The sequence below is a fragment of the Plectropomus leopardus genome, chromosome 3 (genome assembly GCF_026936395.1).
Source record: "Plectropomus leopardus strain MGB_pleo_1.0 chromosome 3, ASM2693639v1, whole genome shotgun sequence".
Lineage (NCBI taxonomy): Eukaryota > Metazoa > Chordata > Actinopteri > Perciformes > Serranidae > Plectropomus > Plectropomus leopardus.
The window spans coordinates 15612011-15630087 of NC_142178.1; the positions used below are offsets into that span (position 1 = coordinate 15612011).

Here is an 18077-nt window from a genome sequence, read left to right on the forward strand (position 1 = left end):
CAACATTTCTGTAAATGTACCAGTGTTAGACAGCAAGCTAATTTTCTACTGGAGTCCTTCAGTAAGATGTTCTGAAACCTTTAAAATGATAAATTTCACATAACAACTGCAGCAGGACACCATAAAGACATCAACAGCAACAACAAACAGGAACTCCCAAGTCAGACCACAAGTCAGTGCGAAGCAACAACAAACAGAGAACATCAGTACACAATAATAGCAGAGCAACAACATACAGCTTTTTCACACAAATAGCCATGCAAATCATTTTACCCCCATTAATTTAGTGGAGGGCTGAACCTAAAGTTAGCTGTTTAGCTGATGAAGTCTCTAGTGCACCTGCTCTATGGGCCCAAAGACACAGAAGATCGGCGTAGTTTTATACTTGGAAGTTGAACTTTTTTGGCTTCAAGTGTCACTGAGGAACTTTCATTGGCCCCGCCTCCAACGCTGGATCCATTTCCCTGCATACATCACTAGTGTTTTCACCATTTAGCTTGTTTTTCTGCAATACGCCCCCGAAAAATGAAGATTACATTGTGTTAATGCCTTATAAAGTATGCTTTTTAAAAAGTAAAAACCTGTTATCCTTTCCTGTCATCTGTATATGAACAGTCATTATTAATAACATAGTTCTGTGAAACAACAGGCTGCAAGACTTGCCTTCCACTGGATGTTTGTCTTTTGTTATCTACATTATCGAAGAACGTACACCTTAAACATCCTTTGCTTTCCACTTAATTATGGCTCATTCATAGATTGGATATTGCATCATTATGCACACAAGATAAAATGTTTACAGTTTTACCATAATGTGCTGGAAATTATAATTTGGTGGGTTTTTGCAGTGGTCACTGCTGTTTGTCAGTGTCTTCACTTATATGACCAGCAGGAGTCACCAAATTCATAAGAACCTACTCAACATAATCAATATGAGCCCAAAAAGTGATATTTGTATGTTAAGGGACAGACTTGTCTTATTACTGCTGCTGACTTATTAAAGGTTAAAGCTCCCTCTCCATACTTACCTGCTCTCTGTTACTGCAAACACACATTCAAATATGTATTTGCATATCAGCCACACACACACACACACACACACACACACACACACACACACACACACACACACACACACACACACACACACACCACACCCACCCACCCACCAAGGGCACTTGTTTTGTAATTGGATGACAACTTTGGCTACCATTTATCTGCAAGGGGAAGCAACCAAACCATAACCTTACCCCAACGCTTGGCCAGACCTTAAACAAAAACCAATGGTGGTTCAAACCACACACACACACACACACACACACACTAAATCAAAAGAACTCTTTTGCCATTTCCCTACAGAGCTGAAATGCTATTTTATTTAGTAGAAACAGAGACCAGAAATGTGTTTTAGTGTATAAAAACACTTTATTACTCTTAAATAATATTTGAAATTTTGAAAGAAATAGAAAACAGAAGTGGAAACCAAAATCCAGTAACAGCACTCTGGCTAGTTAAGGGTAGTTGGCGAGATGGCCTGAGCTACACCTAAATTACTTATAGTTCCCTGTAACTGAAAAACACTTTAAAGTAATTGAGTTTGTGATACTTCATAAATAAGGAAGTAGTTAAATCTAAATAATCATAAGTAAGAAAAAGACAGCTTTTACTGCTAAAAGATAACTGGCTTGGCAGAGTGGAGATGCAGTAACCACCTCCTCTGTAGCCTCTGACTGGAATTCACATGGTTAAGCATTTACACGTTTAAATGTATTTAATTAAACATTTGTGCATAAAGATAAACAAAAGGCCATGCAAAAATATTGTGATGTTATAATTAAAGTCAGAAGAAAACAAAAAAGACAAAAGTAGCAGTTTTAGCAAAATCCACATTTTAAGTCTCACAGTTTAGTATAGTTTGGTAGAGTACTCATGTGTTAAGATTGTCTCTCTGTAAGCCCACAGACATGTAATAAATTAAATCAGTGCATAGAAGACCAAACCTGTCTATCAGCATATTTTGTAAAGGATAGAAAGTTAGTTCAAATTGAAATGCAGTTTTTAGTTATGACTGGAGAAGCAGAGGTACAGTTCAGCTGTCCAGTGAGAGTAACTCACACTACTCCTGATAAATCCAAACCAAACCAAAGTGATCTGGGCTTCACTTCTGTGGAATCACTGCGAGACGGGAAGTGGAGAGCTTTGCTTGTGCAGCTCTCTGTGTTTTGGCTTGTCGCACTTGTAGTTGCTGTAGATTTAAGACAGCCTTCAGCAGCTCTTTCAGATAAAGGAGGCAAAGGTTTGATGTAGATCCCAGAGCTTGGGTCATGCTCGCCTCTGTTGTTTGTGGCTGAGCATCTTGAATGTGCTGTACCTTTGGCACAGCTGATGTTTTCATAGATATGCAGGGAGGCGTTACATTCGGCTGCTGAAGAGGCAGGTGTTGCTGGGTCCTGCGTTGGCTGATGAGTACAAGAGAGCCTCTTTGATATTTTTTTTTGTGACTGCACTTCCCCACCAATGTCATCGTACTCACAGTCAACCTGTTGAGGTATCAAAAACAACAAAATTATGAACCCTGAAAAAAAAAAAAACCCCTGTTGCACTTCTGTCTTTTCATTTGACAATAACACAACTCCGGTGTCACTGACAGTTCTGCTTAGTCGTGGGTTTTAAAGCATCACCACACAAAAAGTCCACACAGTTCAAGATAACGGTACTGGTGGACTTTTGGGAAACTGAAACAAGGAAAGGAAACTTGATCATCGTCAGTTTTACTTCATTTGCTGTCAAGACAATCGTCATGTTTTTCTAGGTAGCCATTTGTTGGGCTGTGAAGAGACACCTGATGTGCTGAGCTCCAGCTTGTGTTTCGTACCTCTTTCACATCTGCACTGCTGAGGTCTTTGCTGTTGGAGCAAACTTGTGGCTGAGAATTCAAGGTTTCTCTGCAGTTCCTGATAATCACTGCCAGCATCAAGATAGTCAGTACGGCAACAACCCCAATAGTAGCGTACAATTCAGCCCCTGAGCAGACACAAGAGAGATTGCTCAATAATTTTTACATATCCGCAGATGTCAGTCGGCAGCTGACATTCATGCACCAGTTTCACACGCTGAGTGTAGAAAGGCACCTGTGCTGGTGTTCTGTCCTCCTCCATTAGTGCTGTTTGAGGCTGTAAAGTTGGATGGAATATTACTGTAAGGTTTTCCCTCTATGATTTACATTTGATTTAAATTTATTGATACTTTCTTCCTACCAGTTGAAAGGTTTGCAGGCCCACTGGTATCCGCTTCAGATGGTAATTCTGTTGAGTTGGAAATATTCTGATATGTCAACGTGGGCAGTCCAGATTCAAGGTTAGATATGACAGTTGTTGTCTCATTTGGAAGAGCTGTATGGGGGACAAGTACCAATACAACACAGTAAAAAAAAATTTCCAATCAAAAGTCCTTGATTCAAAATCCTACTCAAATAAGAACTATGTGACATTTAGAGCAATGATAAAGAAAGAAACAATGGCGTCAAGGAAGTCACTTGTGTTGCAATTCATATAGAATATAGAATTAATATAGAAGAGGTTTCACATCTTTGAGCTCGAACTGTTTTGTCAGGAAAGTCATCCAAGAAGGTTAAAGGGGAAATCTCTTCTTGGTGGAACTAATGGATTTGTTAAGCATGTCACAAAAGGCCCCAAACAAACACTGCTTTCTTTCTAAGGTGTCACAGTTGAAAATATAGGGGACCAATGGTTTATTATCCAAAAGTGTATTTGTATGCAAAATATTAGAAAGTTACTCCAGCTATCAGATAAATGTTGTGGAGTAAAACGTAGCCCTTAGTACTTCTGTCAGAAGTGTGGTGGAGTTGATTTATGAAGAAACGTGAGGGACGTTAAATGTTTTTGTTTTTTTTAATGAAATGAACGCATTGATTATGGACCTTAGCTGCATTGCAATGAACATGTTAATGCTGACAGCCCTAAAACATACATAAGAAAAGAAAAAAAATACCTCAATGATCTTATTTGAGGTAAGAGTAATCAGATCATGCACCTACCTTCCTTTACGGTAAGGTGCACTGCAGTGAATGTATCCAAGCCAGGCCTGTCCACTGAGCACCAGTATCTCCCTACGTCCGACAGCTGGAGTTGACTGAAGGTCACAGTGAAGACTCCGTCCCCTGTATCCCCTAGAGTTATCCTCCCTGACACTGCTCTTCCACCAGATTGCACAGTAACCAATATATCCTGTTTGCCTTTACATAGATCCTTACAGAGGTATTTATCGTTTTTCCAAGCAAGTCTGTGTGAACACCGGAACGAGACTTCTCCCCCCTCCAATCCCTCTACGTAGATGTCTGCTCCCTCTATCACAACAGCTGCCAAAATTAAATCATGTGACAAGAGTTAAAGCATGTACAAGCTGTTTAGATCAATTAATGTCTGTATTTCATTCAGGCACTTACCATAAAGAAGACAGTAGAAGACAGAAATGGTCTTCATTCTGATTGATAAGGTGCCAGTTTTGTAATATTTCTTTTCCTAGGTAGTCCCTCCAGGCCCTGTACGAAGACAAAGAACATCCGTCTATCCTAAAACCTACACAGTGGTGAAATGTTTAATCATGCACTATATAGCACCGTGCAATGAAATGACACCTAGGTAAGATGTCAACCCTCTTCCTGTGGTTCTTACTGTATGAGAGCGGAAGGCGAGGGCTGCCGTCACTCAACTCAGGAGTGAGAGGAGCTGTCTCTGATGCATGCCCACACTTAGTTTCACTACTGTCAGTTTATTGTGTCATTATGAGAATTTTGCAATACATTTGAATGTCGGTATGATTGTATGTAATATACACACACACACACACACACACACACACACATATATATATATATGTGTGTGTGCGTGTGTGTGTATGTATATATGTGTGTGTGTGTATATATGTGTGTATATGTGTGTATATATATATATATATATATATATATGCGCACACACACAAACATACTGTTTATCAGATAGCAGACATCACCAACACCAGCCTTACATTTATTAAACATAATATGCATTTGTATGTACATATGTGTATATATATTGGTATTATGACCATACTGTGCACTATGGCTTTGTATTGTTTTGTTATTATTATATGTTTGTGCTCCATACCATTTATCATCGTCATGAGCCGTATAAATGAAATGTATTAATTAGTGAAGTGAGGTGCTGGTAGTTAGACTTCATGCTGACCTAACAGGCTGCTGAATGTTGCCTTCGTCTTTCTGCCAAAGAGCATATTTTTCAAAATGTAAAAAATCGCCTTAACAGTAGTTCATTCACAGACACAATTAGGCTATAAGAACAAGTCTTGATCCAAATGTTAACAAAATTATAACACAAGATTGCAATGTTAAATTTTAGTGCTCACATCAGTTTTCTGATGCTGTGGCCAACACTCACAGAGTAAACGTGAAAGGCATAAAAATAGCCTTATTGTCATTTAAAGAAGAGGTGACAGACGTAGGGGAACTTAAGTGGAAAGCAACCTGTCAGTAGTTATAATATATGAGTGTGAATGCTTCTGGTTTGTTTCTCCACCGTAAGGCGGAGGTGTTAAAACCATAGGTTTTGAATGCAGTGATAGATTGACAGTGTAAACTTCTCTCTCATCTCTCCCTGGAAAGTTTACTCAGAGTGATAGGAAGCACTGAACACACTTTAGCAGACTTGTACATGAAACTCAGTATATTAAACTTTTTACCTTCATTTAAACACAAAAATCTATTTATAAACAGAAACTCTGGCGGATCTGATGAAATCAAGATATTAACATCAGCAGTTCATTTTGTTTTTATGGCTCTCTTGCTTTTAAGTGTTTCATAATTCCAAAATGAGCTACAGGTAATTCATTATCTTAATCATGCTTAAGCAAACAAACAAAAAAAACACCTGTAACACCCTAACAACAATGTAGCAACGACAGTGGAAGGCAGATATTAAATGGATGACAACATTCCTTTTAAATGTTTTAAATGTCGCCTTAAGACTGCATATTGTAATTTTTCTGAAGTTATGAGCTGTCAGGAAGTGGTTGTGAGGTGGAAGAATTGACATGTTAAATCATAACACAGCACCCTCTGCAGGTCTTACTGCAATGCTACTTTGAATTAATGACGCTCAGCATCACAAACTCTGCCAGCAGCACGTGTGGGCTACCATTAATCGTTTCTGTGCATTGTGCATTATTTGTTGTATTCTGTTCTGGACACAAAGCATCGTCTTATTCACATGAGCTTATTCATCATTACAGCTCTAATATATCAGCAAATCATATGTATGGAAGATTTAAAATGTCTAAATTAAAATAAGTCAAACTAAGAAATAAAGCAAAATACAGTGTATAGTGTTATATGCATTTCCTTTTTAAGTATGCATTTACAGTGTCATAATGACATGAAAACTTTTGCTTTGCATTTTCCAGAAGAAAACACTCAAACTGAGGTTTGATTTTAAAATGGCGTCGAAAATCCATGACACAGTGACGAACAATTCATTCACATTTTTATTTATGTTACAATAAATGCATGTATAGAAAAAGAAAAGCATACTACAACATGCTTTGCGAAATGCAAAGCCTCATTTGTTTGGTTTGTTTTTAATTTTGGCATTTTCAACCTTCCATACCTGTGTGTGCCACGTACACTTTTAGCCTCATCCTGCAAAACTAGTGGCCCCATAAACAACACTGTATTCACCGTCATAAGGCAGCACCAGATGTGTCTAACGAGGCTTAGTCAATATGTTAAAATGTGACTTACTTACTGCTGTTCTGGAAGATAAACAGCACAGCCAGGATGTCATAATTATCAATTTAGGAAAAGTAGAATCAACTTGCAAATTTACAATATCGAGCAAAGAATATGCACACACAGACATATATGTATATACATATATATATATGTCCTTTATTTGATTCAAAATACAGAGAAGAGTGTGAGACTAGCTTTCAGCTCAAAGACAGAATAAACCTTGCTTAGTCCAGGCTTTTTGGATCCAGTGCCTGGTATGCGGCAGCATACTGGGAGGCATCATGAATGCTGGACACTGAAACAGCGTCAGGTTCAACAGACTGCAGCCTGACTGCAGCCTGAGAAACATCTGCATTTTCCTCACAGTAATCAGGCTGTAAATCAATAAGAATCATCATTAAGAATGACATGATCTGAGCATTAAACTTGAATGCTTTAGCACATTTTAATCAAAATTAAAATTAGTAAATGACAAAATCACCTCACCTCACCCTTGTTGTGGCCTTCTGAAACAAAAAAAAGATTCATAAAAACACATAATTGTGCTGTTTTGATTTCAAATCCCACTATAGAGTGAAGGCAGTGTGTATGTGAATGTATGTCTGCGTGCGTGTGTCACCTCACCTGCACTGCTCCGGCAGTGTCCGTAGAATATTAAAGGTATGATGGCACAGACCAGAACAGCTAGGCTCACCGAAACGATGATGACCACCGTGGTGTCTGCAAACACAAGAGGCAGACGTTCGTTTTTGCTGGTGACAACACAGCCAACTTTACAACAACAGGCCCGTCAATCAAAATGACAAAGCCGTCCATGACACATATTCAGACGTTTTGACTCACATACAAGGTCTGAACATTCAGCTGGGGATTAGGGTAAGAGCAAAAAAGCCACAATTCTTTTTTTCCAGCTGTGGGAGGAAAAAAAAACAACTGCTTTGCCCCTACTTTGAAAAAACCCACATGTCTGGTCACTTTATTACTGAAACAGCACTCTATGGAAACTCTGCCTTATTCTACAAATAGAAACAATGCTGATGCAATACTTAAGGCCAATAAAAGATCAACAACATTTACACATTTAACAATGTTCTGTTCATTTTCATAACTTCACTTTTAGGTAGCAAAATGTTACAATAGTAAATACCTCTTTGAACCATTCTAATACTATGCAATGCATACTAACTAAAAAATGAAGTAGTTAGCTAAAGTAATAACCTCCTAACAGTGAAAGATGAAGGCCTTAAACAAAGATCTAACAGATCAAAGTTTTTTTTTTCTGAGGCCAGCATACTTTTAAAGTTCTTTGCAATGCGGGCGCCGCATATTTATGGCAGGGTGACTGAGCGTCTATTCTGTGCTTAGCTCTTCTTTTTTTGTCATTTTTTCTGCAGCCCCTCGTCACTGTCACTTTTTTCCCAGACATTTAATCACAGTGGAGAAGTAGGACAGATATTCCAAAGACCAGCTGTCACATCTTACACGCACGAATGCTGAGCAACAACGGTGATGGAGAAATATGATCGTATTCTACATTAGTTAATGTTTTCTCGTGACCTCACACAGATCTGATGCGTCCAGCGCAAATACTCTATCTTTTTTTTACTCCCATGAATAATCTGTATCATTTCAACCAAACAATTGAAAGTGTCTTTGCTAAAAAAAACGTTGCACCTCCAAAGAGCTCTCAAGCGCTCCCATATCGAATTTCCTGAGGAGCGCTTTGCATTTTCAGGGAAATAAAAAAACTGTATTGGTAGACACACGGGGCCTTAGTGTATGTGACCTGGATGCTACAAGTCTCCACATCACACTAGTTGCATAGTGGACCCGACTTGACTTTCAGACTCGCTGTGATGCCATAGAGTCATCTTGTTCAAACACTTGTTAAACTTTGATTTCAGGTTAGCACAGACACGTTTTCCACCTTCTGCACGTGACTGGGGAAACAGTCGTCTCACGTCATTCTGCACAGTGACGGACAATCATCTAAGTGAAGTAAAAATAAGCAGAAAAAGCATTTTGTTCTTTTAGTTGAGGGGGACTTTGAGCTGTTATCCAAGCTGCCCAAGCCATTCTGATCAAACTGTGTTGTAACACTGCTGTGAAATACCTGTGAGGGTAGCTGCTGCTGACTTTGTCTTGCCTTGTGTATCAGGGAGGGTTGATTCTTTGGGTGACCGTTCAGTGCTGACTGTAAATCTGCCTCGGGGCAGAGTATTTGCTTCAGTCTGCAGCGCGGTGGTGGCAATGGTGGTTGAGGGAGGAGATCCGAGAGGAACAGAGGAAGCTTTGAGAGAACAGGATCAGCGATGACTGGTGAGGAATTTTGTGTGCTCATATGACATTTTTTTGCATCACAAGATACAGGGACAGGGCATGTAATTACCCCCTGTCAAACTTTCCACGTAAAGCAAGACCACGCTGACCGCAACATGAAATTGGAATTGGTTTTAGCCAAGACAGAACCTGTAATATTTATATATTAATATATGTAATATGTATAAAAAGCTGCAATTAGATTGGACTGTTTCCAGCTGTTTTTTTTTGTTTTTTTTTAATATAAGAAGTCATAAAAATATATTTCCATCCTGATGGGTCCATCTGTATGTTACCTGTACAGTAGTTTGCAGACCACATTTTGATGCCATGGCTGATTGTGTTATTCTTACTTTTCACTTAACCATAGTTAGCCTAAAAACAGCAATTCAGTAACCACATATTCAGACTAATCTATTTCACATGGTTAAGGAATTGTTTGAGAAAACCAGTACACCTTTAAAGTTACTGTCATGGATTATTAAGACCAGTTGACACCTAAGAAAACACCATACCAACAATTATCCGTGCAACAAATGTGCACTTTCACAAATTTATTCAGCAGTAAGTCATTTACTGCTGAAAGGTTGAGGGTATCCTTTCAGTCATGTGCAAGTTAAAAATAAACTCAGAATGCAGCTTTTACATATAAACTATACTGATATTGATGTTAATCTAAAAATGCATCAAAACTCACCTGAGAAGCAGCAAAACACGATGACACGGAGAATCCTCATCCTTCAGGATTAAAAAAAAAAGTAAAATTAAAAACTAGTCCAAAGATGTGTTTGTACAGCTATAATTGTCTGTTTCACAGTGCCCCTTTAGCTACATTTGTTAAACAGAGAATATGCAGTTGCACTGTAGTTCTCAATCCCCCTTTTATCTGAAGAGCCAGCTCATGACTGTGAGACACCATGAACTCTTCTGTGTACATTTACTATTCAGGCTCTTGCTCTGAGTACTTCGGTTCATGAAGCTAGAGGGCATCTGCTGACTCTGTCATGGCTTTCAGAGAGCCACCTCAGGGCAACTTCAGCAAATCACTCGTATTATTTGTTTTTTTACAGCAGGTTTAAGTTTTTAAGTTACCAATCTACTGCTCTAATCAGGCTAGTTTTAAAGGTTTAGTTTGACCTCAGGCAGAAAGGCAGTGTTACAATGCACCAGTCAGAAACAGCATTTACTTGGGAGCTGAGTTTTACATCTCATTTAATTAAAAACCAAGACTCTCCATAGTGTTGTTGACATTTTCTGTGGATGCTCCGCTTGACTGCAATACCCTGATGACTTACTGTCATGGACAAAAGTCTGGTCTATGTGATGAATCATCATTAATCATTTACTGTATTATTCAGTTTGTCAATAAGACTATTGACTGACTTAAAAAAATGTATTCATGATGTGTGGAGATGAGACAAGGTGGGACTGAGAGTAAAATAAACTTGGAAAATATACAGAGGATGTACATAGACTTTAGCCTATAAACAATGGAAACAGCTACAGTGATGTCACTCATTGGTTTGTAGACTGAATTTCAGTCATCGCCATCTTGTTTTTTCGGTGCAACCATAAATAAGTAGGAACTAACTAAGGAGGAGCAAGGGGTGGATCTGAGAAGCTGAGGACACTATTGGCAGACAGCCTGACACTCATGTGGCCCCGCCCCATTGATATGTGTAACTTTAAGCCTTGGTAAAATGTAAATAAGTGAGAAAAAAAATCACCTGGGGGTCTATGGGGATTGATTCTGTGTTGGGGCCAAACTCAAGTACCCATTTGAGGAACTGCAGTTTTTGGCACTTTTGTGTTGGAGTCATTTTTCAGCCTTCAGAGGTTGCTGCTTGGTACAGATGCAGCCACCAAGAATTCCCCATCCCCACCAAACGCTTTTCGGCTGCCAGCTGGCTGTCAGTCAGTTTCCAAACAGTTACCGGTCAACTCCCATTCACTGTGAGTGCCCTCTCCCCCGCCCTTTCCTCCTCCGGTTTCCTTTTGGAGCATGTTTTGATTCCACTGTGAACAGACCTGTTTATCAAATCGCAGGGTGCCACCATGGGATGGCACTTCCTTCACAAAAATGTGTAAACCAGCGACGTACAGTGAAACCCTGATTTTCAGTGGCAGAATGTAACAAAGTGTATTTACTCAAGTACTGTACATACTATATATATGTGTGTGTGTGTGTGTGTGTGTGTGTGTGTGTAATCCACTACATTTATTTTAAAACTTTGGTTACAAATGACTAACTATAGTTTTTTTTATACTTTTTTTAAAATTCAACCTAATAAGGGTCTGGTGACCAAAATGTTGTTGACTTTTTTTGATTTTTTTATTGTTTAAGTTTAATGCTCAGTTTATTGCAATTAATAGGACAATGTGCAGGAATTCTCTTTTTCTCATCGATTTTTTAAAATCAGTAATATAAATTTGCACAGTTTGGTTCATAATATTATAGGTTAATCCAATCAGCAGCATATAGCCTCAAGTGATTAAAATGTGCTCCACCTTTACCAGCTGCACCATTAAATTGATCGACACATAAATGCATCAATATAATCCAATTATATACTGTGATATATGAATATCAGATGGGGCATTCTGCATTAAGAGTACTTTTTCAACTGGTACTTTAAGTATATTTTGATGCTAATATTTGTATACTTTAAGATACAATTTTGATTACAGGGCCTCTACTTGTAACAGTATTTTTACACTGTAGTATTTGCTGCATTTACTCAAGTTTGTAGAAAAGATTTTCACACACTTACATCTGTCAGTGCTTTTTCTCTGAGCTTTCGGCCTGTCAGACCTTCATCAATATGTCACATGATAAAGTGAGACACTGAAAATATGTAAGTGAGCAGAAATCTTTTCTACAAGTTTGGACTTTGTGATGTTTCCAGCACCTTGCTAAAACTAAGCAGGTTAGAGCTGTGGCTGCCCTGCATCATCTACTTTTACTCAGGTAGAAGATCTGAATAACATCCTCCACCACTGCTGATTGTACATTTTTACATTATTTAATTTAAAGTTCACAAAAAACTTTTGTCTAACAAAATCGCACATTGTGTATCAGCTTTTTCCAACTCTTCACTGAAGCATGTTTAACAAGCCTATTTCCAAAAATTTTGAAATGTTCCATTAACGTGTTCTTAAGAGCATTATTCTGATACATCACAACCACAGTTCAATATACAACTTGCATAAGTGTGATGTGGAAACATGAAACATCCAGTGTTTCCAAAATATGTCATCAGTCCCTGCAGAACTCATGAGCTACTGTATGTATAACCCCATACTTGCAGATGGCAACTCTGTCCCCTTTAGCCCCCTCCGCAGTAAAGTGAAATCATCCCGAAGATGTAGCCTGCGGAGCCTCACTGACTCTCTGGTGTTAGCAGAGGCTGCAGGGAAAAGTCACACAATCTTACTGAAGAACTGTAAGGTCACTTGGGTTACTGTTTACAGCACCAGGCAGTTTTGATTTATTTATTGTTCTATATATAACAACGCTCGAAGATTCATTTCAACAATAAGTACTGCTGCAATGCAGCTCATACATCTTTTTCTCCATCAGTATACACTTCACAAGTGCTCCATATTAACAGTGTAAACAATTTAATCTTCATGTTGCAATTTAATACAAAAAAGAAAACATATCTCCGAGGGAAGAACCTTTAATACCAACAAAACAGTTCTCAGAAAATAGCGCACATATATTTTACAATATGCTCTTTTCATAAAAATCTAATCTTATTCAGTAACCCAAACACCAAACAATATTGGTCATATTTACATTCTACCCTGTGAAATGCTGCAGTCATTCATGATGAGCACTTCTCCAAGGAGGGTTTTACACAGTGTACACAAGTCTGTCTCAAAAGTCTGTGCCTTATTGTCTGATGTGATTTGTAACGCCACATGAATGTCCATGTGATGATTGACACAAACAATGGTTGGCAGCTTAGTGTCATGTTTCTAAAGTGGCAGATGTCTGTTGGTCTTGTTTAAGATCGCGGGAGGACCTGAGCGATGGTGTCCCGGGCGCTTTGGCTGAGCCGTTCTGGGAACTTGACCTCATACTCCACTAATAGGTCGCCTCTGCGATCAGGGCGTTTGGGATAAGGCAGCCCCTCGCCACTCACTCGTCGCTTCATCCCTGGCTGTACAATGTCTGTTGTTGACACAGTCACAGATCTGCCGTCCAGTGTGGGTGCGTTGACTGTGCAGCCACATAAGGCCTGATGGAACAGAAGGACAATAAAAGTGAAAAAAAGATCATGAAAAGGCACTGAGGAAAATTCATTCTGCTTTTCATTTTCAGCTGTCAGTCTTCAAGCACTCTTACAAGGTGTTTTTAACAACAATAAGTGACCAAAAATGAAGTTATATTTCCTCTTTACTTACATCTCTGAGTGGAATCTTTGCTGTGTAAACAATGTCCGAGCCGTCGCGTTTGAACACTGGATGTGCCTTGTCCTTCAACACAAAGACTATGTCAGCTGGAATAACTGTGGGAGTCTCGTCGCCCTCTTTGGGAAATGTGATTTTCGTGCCCTCTTTCCATCCCTTCTTTATCTGCACTTCCAGGATTTTATCCTCTATTCTAACTGATTGCCCGCCGGGGTTCAACCTTTTGCGAGAGATCTTCATTTTCTTTGTGCAACCCGACAGAACTTCCTCCAAGGTCACATAAAGATCGCGAACCACAGGAGGGTCCTGGTGCTTCTTGACAACGCTAGTGTGAGGGCCCATTCCTCCCATGCCTGAGCTGAAGGAACGAGGGAACCCGCCTATTCCACTGCCCCCCATCCCAAAGCGGGCAAAAGGGTCGTCAGTGTCCATGTCCTCATCCATGCCTCCATTGCGGCCAAAGAACTGTTCAAAAGGGTTGCGTCCGCCAAAGAACTCCGAAAAAATGACATGCGGGTCGCCCTGGAAGGTGTAGCTAAAGTTGCCAGGACCTCCACCACCACCTGGTGCGCCTCCGCCTTTGAGACCTGAGTGAGAAAAACAACCAGTTAATATAAGCATCTTTTACGCAGATATTGAACTACAGGGCTGCAACAAAGTACCCCCTTTATACACAGAACCAAACGACAGCGGCATCATTCTGCTCCAGTGTGTGATTATAAACCGCATCGCAACATCACGTGATCAGGGAGTCATGATCGGCATGACTTGTAACACACACCTCTGCCTCTAGTGTGACAAATAATATATGCATTGGCAGCGCATTCTGAACAATAACACACATCACAATCATTTACAGTTTCTGTTATATGAAAGCTGATCTCATCCTCTGCTCTGTTGGTAAGGAGTTCCTGAATCTCATTGTTTTCGCAGTTTGCAGACATTTGTGGCTGCATATCTTCTTTGTATGAGCTGCTAAGCTGAGGGCTGCTTTCAAAATCTCCCACGGTGGGTCGCAAACATAAACACATCGTCAAAATGTCATACCCAGGCTGCCCATGGTCACGTCTTTTCAGCTTTATGGTTTACACAGAGTTCATTACGCTGCTATTACTATCTCTGTTCCCAGCTCAGAGGCGAGACCACTCTGTCCACTTTTTTTTGCCATTGGACGTTGCATACAGCATGGCAAGGTGGCATAACAGCGTGATATTCCCACCTTGAACAGGGAGTGTCAATGCAGCTTTACCCAGAACCATTCAGCTCCAGTGTATGTTTATGCACAGCATCCAGGCATCCCGCAATCAAAAGAGGCATGGCGGGCATGGCGTTTAACACGCGAGTGTCCGCCTGTTTTCCCAGTTTGTGGACATATTTGTATTAGCCGATATGCCAACAGCTGCTTTGTAAATCTACCACGGAGGGTCGCACTTCGGGCCCGATGCATTTTTATGAGAGCTTCTCATTGGTGCATGAAGCAAAAAAAGCTCTTTTTCTGGGTATAAAACACTCAGATCTCCTAGCCCATAAGGCATGAGCACTATGACTGTGACCAAGCTGGTAACTTCTGCCGGCAGAGTGCCTGACTTTCGGTTTAGCGCTTCTTTAGTTTGAATGGCGGTCTAAAAATGTTTATCTTGCAGCTTTTTTAGTCTTTCCAAATTTTATCGAACTGGAATCGAACAATGAATGAATGAAAATTGATGCTCACTAAAAAAAAAATTATATATAATTTGAGACATCTCTTTCAAGATGTAAGTCAATTGGGAAAAGTCTTTCTGGGCCAGTTAGCATCTCGTGACCGACCCAGACAGTGTAATTCCACTTTTGGCCACTATGTAAAATTAGCATCCGAGCCTGGCGCACTTCCCTGGGGCTGGTCCATTCCCGATTGAGAAGCGAGACCAATCTGTCCCCCTTTTCCGCGATCGGACGTTTTACACAGGACAGCGAGGCGGCAAAGGGCGCGATAGTCCCACCTTGATCAGGCAGTCTGAATGCGGCTGTAATTATTACTAAATAGGACGGAATGCACTTTCCAGTTATACTTTGTCACCCAGTTCGTGTACAAACATGTAACGTGAGTTTTCTTGTCTGCACAGCCTCGCCTTTCTTTCCTGGCTCTGAAACAAGCCCTGACTGGGGGACAGAGCAGATGGAGCCATTACACTCACATTATCCGCTTAGTCCCTGACATGTCAGATATCTTTTCGACATCACCCCTTTGGACATCCATATGATCGCAAAACACGGTGTAAACCTAACGCAGGCTCGCTTCACCCTCAAAGTCGTGCAGTTAATTGAACTGTTAATTAACTCATCAGTAAAACCTTACCTTCTTCACCAAAACGGTCGTAAATGTCCTTTTTCTTCGGGTCGCTCAAAACGTCGTATGCTTCAGCTATCTCTTTGAACTTCTCCTCGGCTCCCGGTGACTTGTTTTTGTCGGGATGAAAGCGCAGAGCCTGCTTACGATAAGCTTTCTTAATGTCGTCCTCCGACGCTCCTTTCTGAATTCCCAAAATGTTGTAGTAGTCTTTACCCATTTTGACCATCCAGCGGCCTCCTCAGTAATTGTTGGCACTGTCCGAAAACTGCTGTTCGCGAACTTAAGAAGTCCGTCCTCAACTCTGTCCTCAGTGTCCACTCAGACCGATGCGCCTCACGGATATTCAATATAAACTGTGTCGAAACTTCCAGAGTTTTCCATAAACAGCCCGAACCATCTCAGCTGTGACGGCTCAGTCAGGACACACCCACCCTGACGCTGTGCCGCCTTCAGGGGCTGTCGGAAATTTGGTTATTCCTGTACAGTAACATGCCTTGCCTTATCAGTCTACTACACCCAACCGCTTATAGCTCTGCAAATACAGTATAGCTTAGCTGTAATCACAGTCATAACTGCAAAAATACCTACTTAAATACCAGCCCCAAAGACATGCTTTGCAATGGTTTCTTAAGTATGATAGGACAAATGTAGTTAAAGAGAAATCCTCACATTTGACAAGCTGAATAATAACCTCCCCATGATAACCTGTGGTGTAATAAAACAAGTAATAATACTTTGTGGCAGTATGGGGGTATGTGTACTTTGCTTACGTCTTCATAATTATGTTAACTTTCACCTAACTCCACTACATTAGTCCTAAATATTTTAGTTACTTACTAAAAAAAATAGGATAATAAGGAAGGGAGGAGGGATGGGCAGACGGATGAATAAAGGAATGGGGGGTGAATCGATTTTGTTCTTTAAATCCTTCAAATTGTAAAAATCACGTTTTTCTTCACGTATAATATATGCTCCATTTTAAACATAGTGTACATGGTAAAAAAAACTGCTTGCCTTTTAATGACATTTTCTTGTATTTGTCCTTTCAGTACTTAAGTAGACCTACATTCAAGTTACTTTCCTCCAGTCTATTGCTGTTTCTTGTTGCTGTTGCTACTCTGCATGTCTGCATGTTATGCTTAGTTGTGTGTCGTTGCTTCATGTGCGTGCATGACTGTTTGTGCTAAAAAGCTAAATGTTGCTTTGCTATTGTTGTCTTGGCTTGTGTTTGGTCTTGGGAGTTCCTGTTTGTTGTAGCTTCTACTGTCTTAATGTTGTCCTGCTGCCATTGCTATGGGAATTTTATCATTCACAGATTTCAAACGATCTTGCCAAAGGACTAAAGTTGAAAATTAGCCTGATGGCTAACAATGACACATTTACAGAAATGTCTTATAAATGTAATAAACAATATGAAGTACAGTATTTGAGTAAATGTACTTAGTTACATTCCACCAGTATGTAGAAGTAGTCAGATCTTTATTGACACGAAAGCTCCAGTATTGCAGTGTGAAAATACAAGAAAAAAATCTTCGTTAAAAATGTTACACATAAGAATTATCAGCAAATGCTACTTACAGTAGTGAGTATTTGTTTTGCCCTTGTTATTTAGGCCTTTATATTATCATATAAACACTGTGTTATTGTGAGGCTTGACAAGCAAAAAGGTTGGAAACTACAGTTTTAATCTTTAACATTGTTTTTATGAACTAATCATATGTTGTATGTAAAATCTTAAATTGTAAAGTGGTTAACTATCTTTTTTTGCAGCTATAAATGTACTGACATGGTAGACCATGTCACGCAGTCCCCGCTAATGCCATGAACAATAAATAAACGAGGACAGACTTCCCTCGCTGAACCCTACCATTCCAAAATCAAAGTGTGGATAGATTGCTGGCATGGGTTTTGTTATGTTTGGGTGTGGCCCAAATTCAAGACTACTAATCCTCCTGCGTACTTGCTGTGGTGTGGTGCACTGCAGGGACATGTAAGGCATAACTGGGGCACTTCATGCTCAGGGAGGCCAAGGTTCTCCAAAACAAATAATTTCTATCTGATCACACTTCTTAGACATATAAGGCTCACTTGAATAAAACATAGGCCCACTTTGAATGAAGTATAAATGTCAGTTTTATCTGGGCTTATCCAAATCTGTTTTCAGGCTTCACAGTGTGTATGGAAGTTGAAGAAAGACAGGCAAGAGGC

General features: G+C 39.9%; 3 protein-coding genes across 4 annotated transcripts; all 3 read right to left on the reverse strand.

Annotated features, from left to right (window-relative positions):
* Window positions 1-1405: 1405 nt before the first annotated feature.
* Window positions 1406-4677, reverse strand: LOC121941665 (uncharacterized). Of its 2 annotated transcripts, XM_042484492.2 has the most exons (6): window positions 4466-4677; window positions 4058-4378; window positions 3258-3392; window positions 3132-3173; window positions 2876-3024; window positions 1406-2540 (listed from the first exon to the last, which is right to left on the reverse strand). In XM_042484492.2, the coding sequence occupies exons 1-6, from the start codon at window positions 4500-4502 to the stop codon at window positions 2112-2114; spliced, it is 1113 nt and encodes a 370-aa protein (XP_042340426.2). In that variant the 5' UTR covers window positions 4503-4677; the 3' UTR covers window positions 1406-2111. The 2 variants fall into 2 exon arrangements, with proteins under 2 accessions (XP_042340426.2, XP_087931398.1); XM_088075272.1 differs by lacking the exon at window positions 3132-3173.
* Window positions 4678-6937: 2260 nt separating this feature from the next.
* On the reverse strand, window positions 6938-10267 carry LOC148189947 (uncharacterized). The gene is made up of 5 exons (XM_088075709.1): window positions 9822-10267; window positions 8919-9095; window positions 7430-7525; window positions 7292-7311; window positions 6938-7179 (listed from the first exon to the last, which is right to left on the reverse strand). Exons 1-5 carry the CDS (start codon window positions 9859-9861, stop codon window positions 7030-7032), a joined length of 483 nt encoding a protein of 160 aa, XP_087931835.1. The 5' UTR covers window positions 9862-10267; the 3' UTR covers window positions 6938-7029.
* A 2315-nt stretch (window positions 10268-12582) lies between these two features.
* On the reverse strand, window positions 12583-16257 carry dnajb1b (DnaJ heat shock protein family (Hsp40) member B1b). Its single transcript, XM_042485833.2, has 3 exons — window positions 15876-16257; window positions 13535-14127; window positions 12583-13368 (listed from the first exon to the last, which is right to left on the reverse strand). The coding sequence occupies exons 1-3, from the start codon at window positions 16093-16095 to the stop codon at window positions 13135-13137; spliced, it is 1047 nt and encodes a 348-aa protein (XP_042341767.1). The 5' UTR covers window positions 16096-16257; the 3' UTR covers window positions 12583-13134.
* Window positions 16258-18077: the final 1820 nt, after the last annotated feature.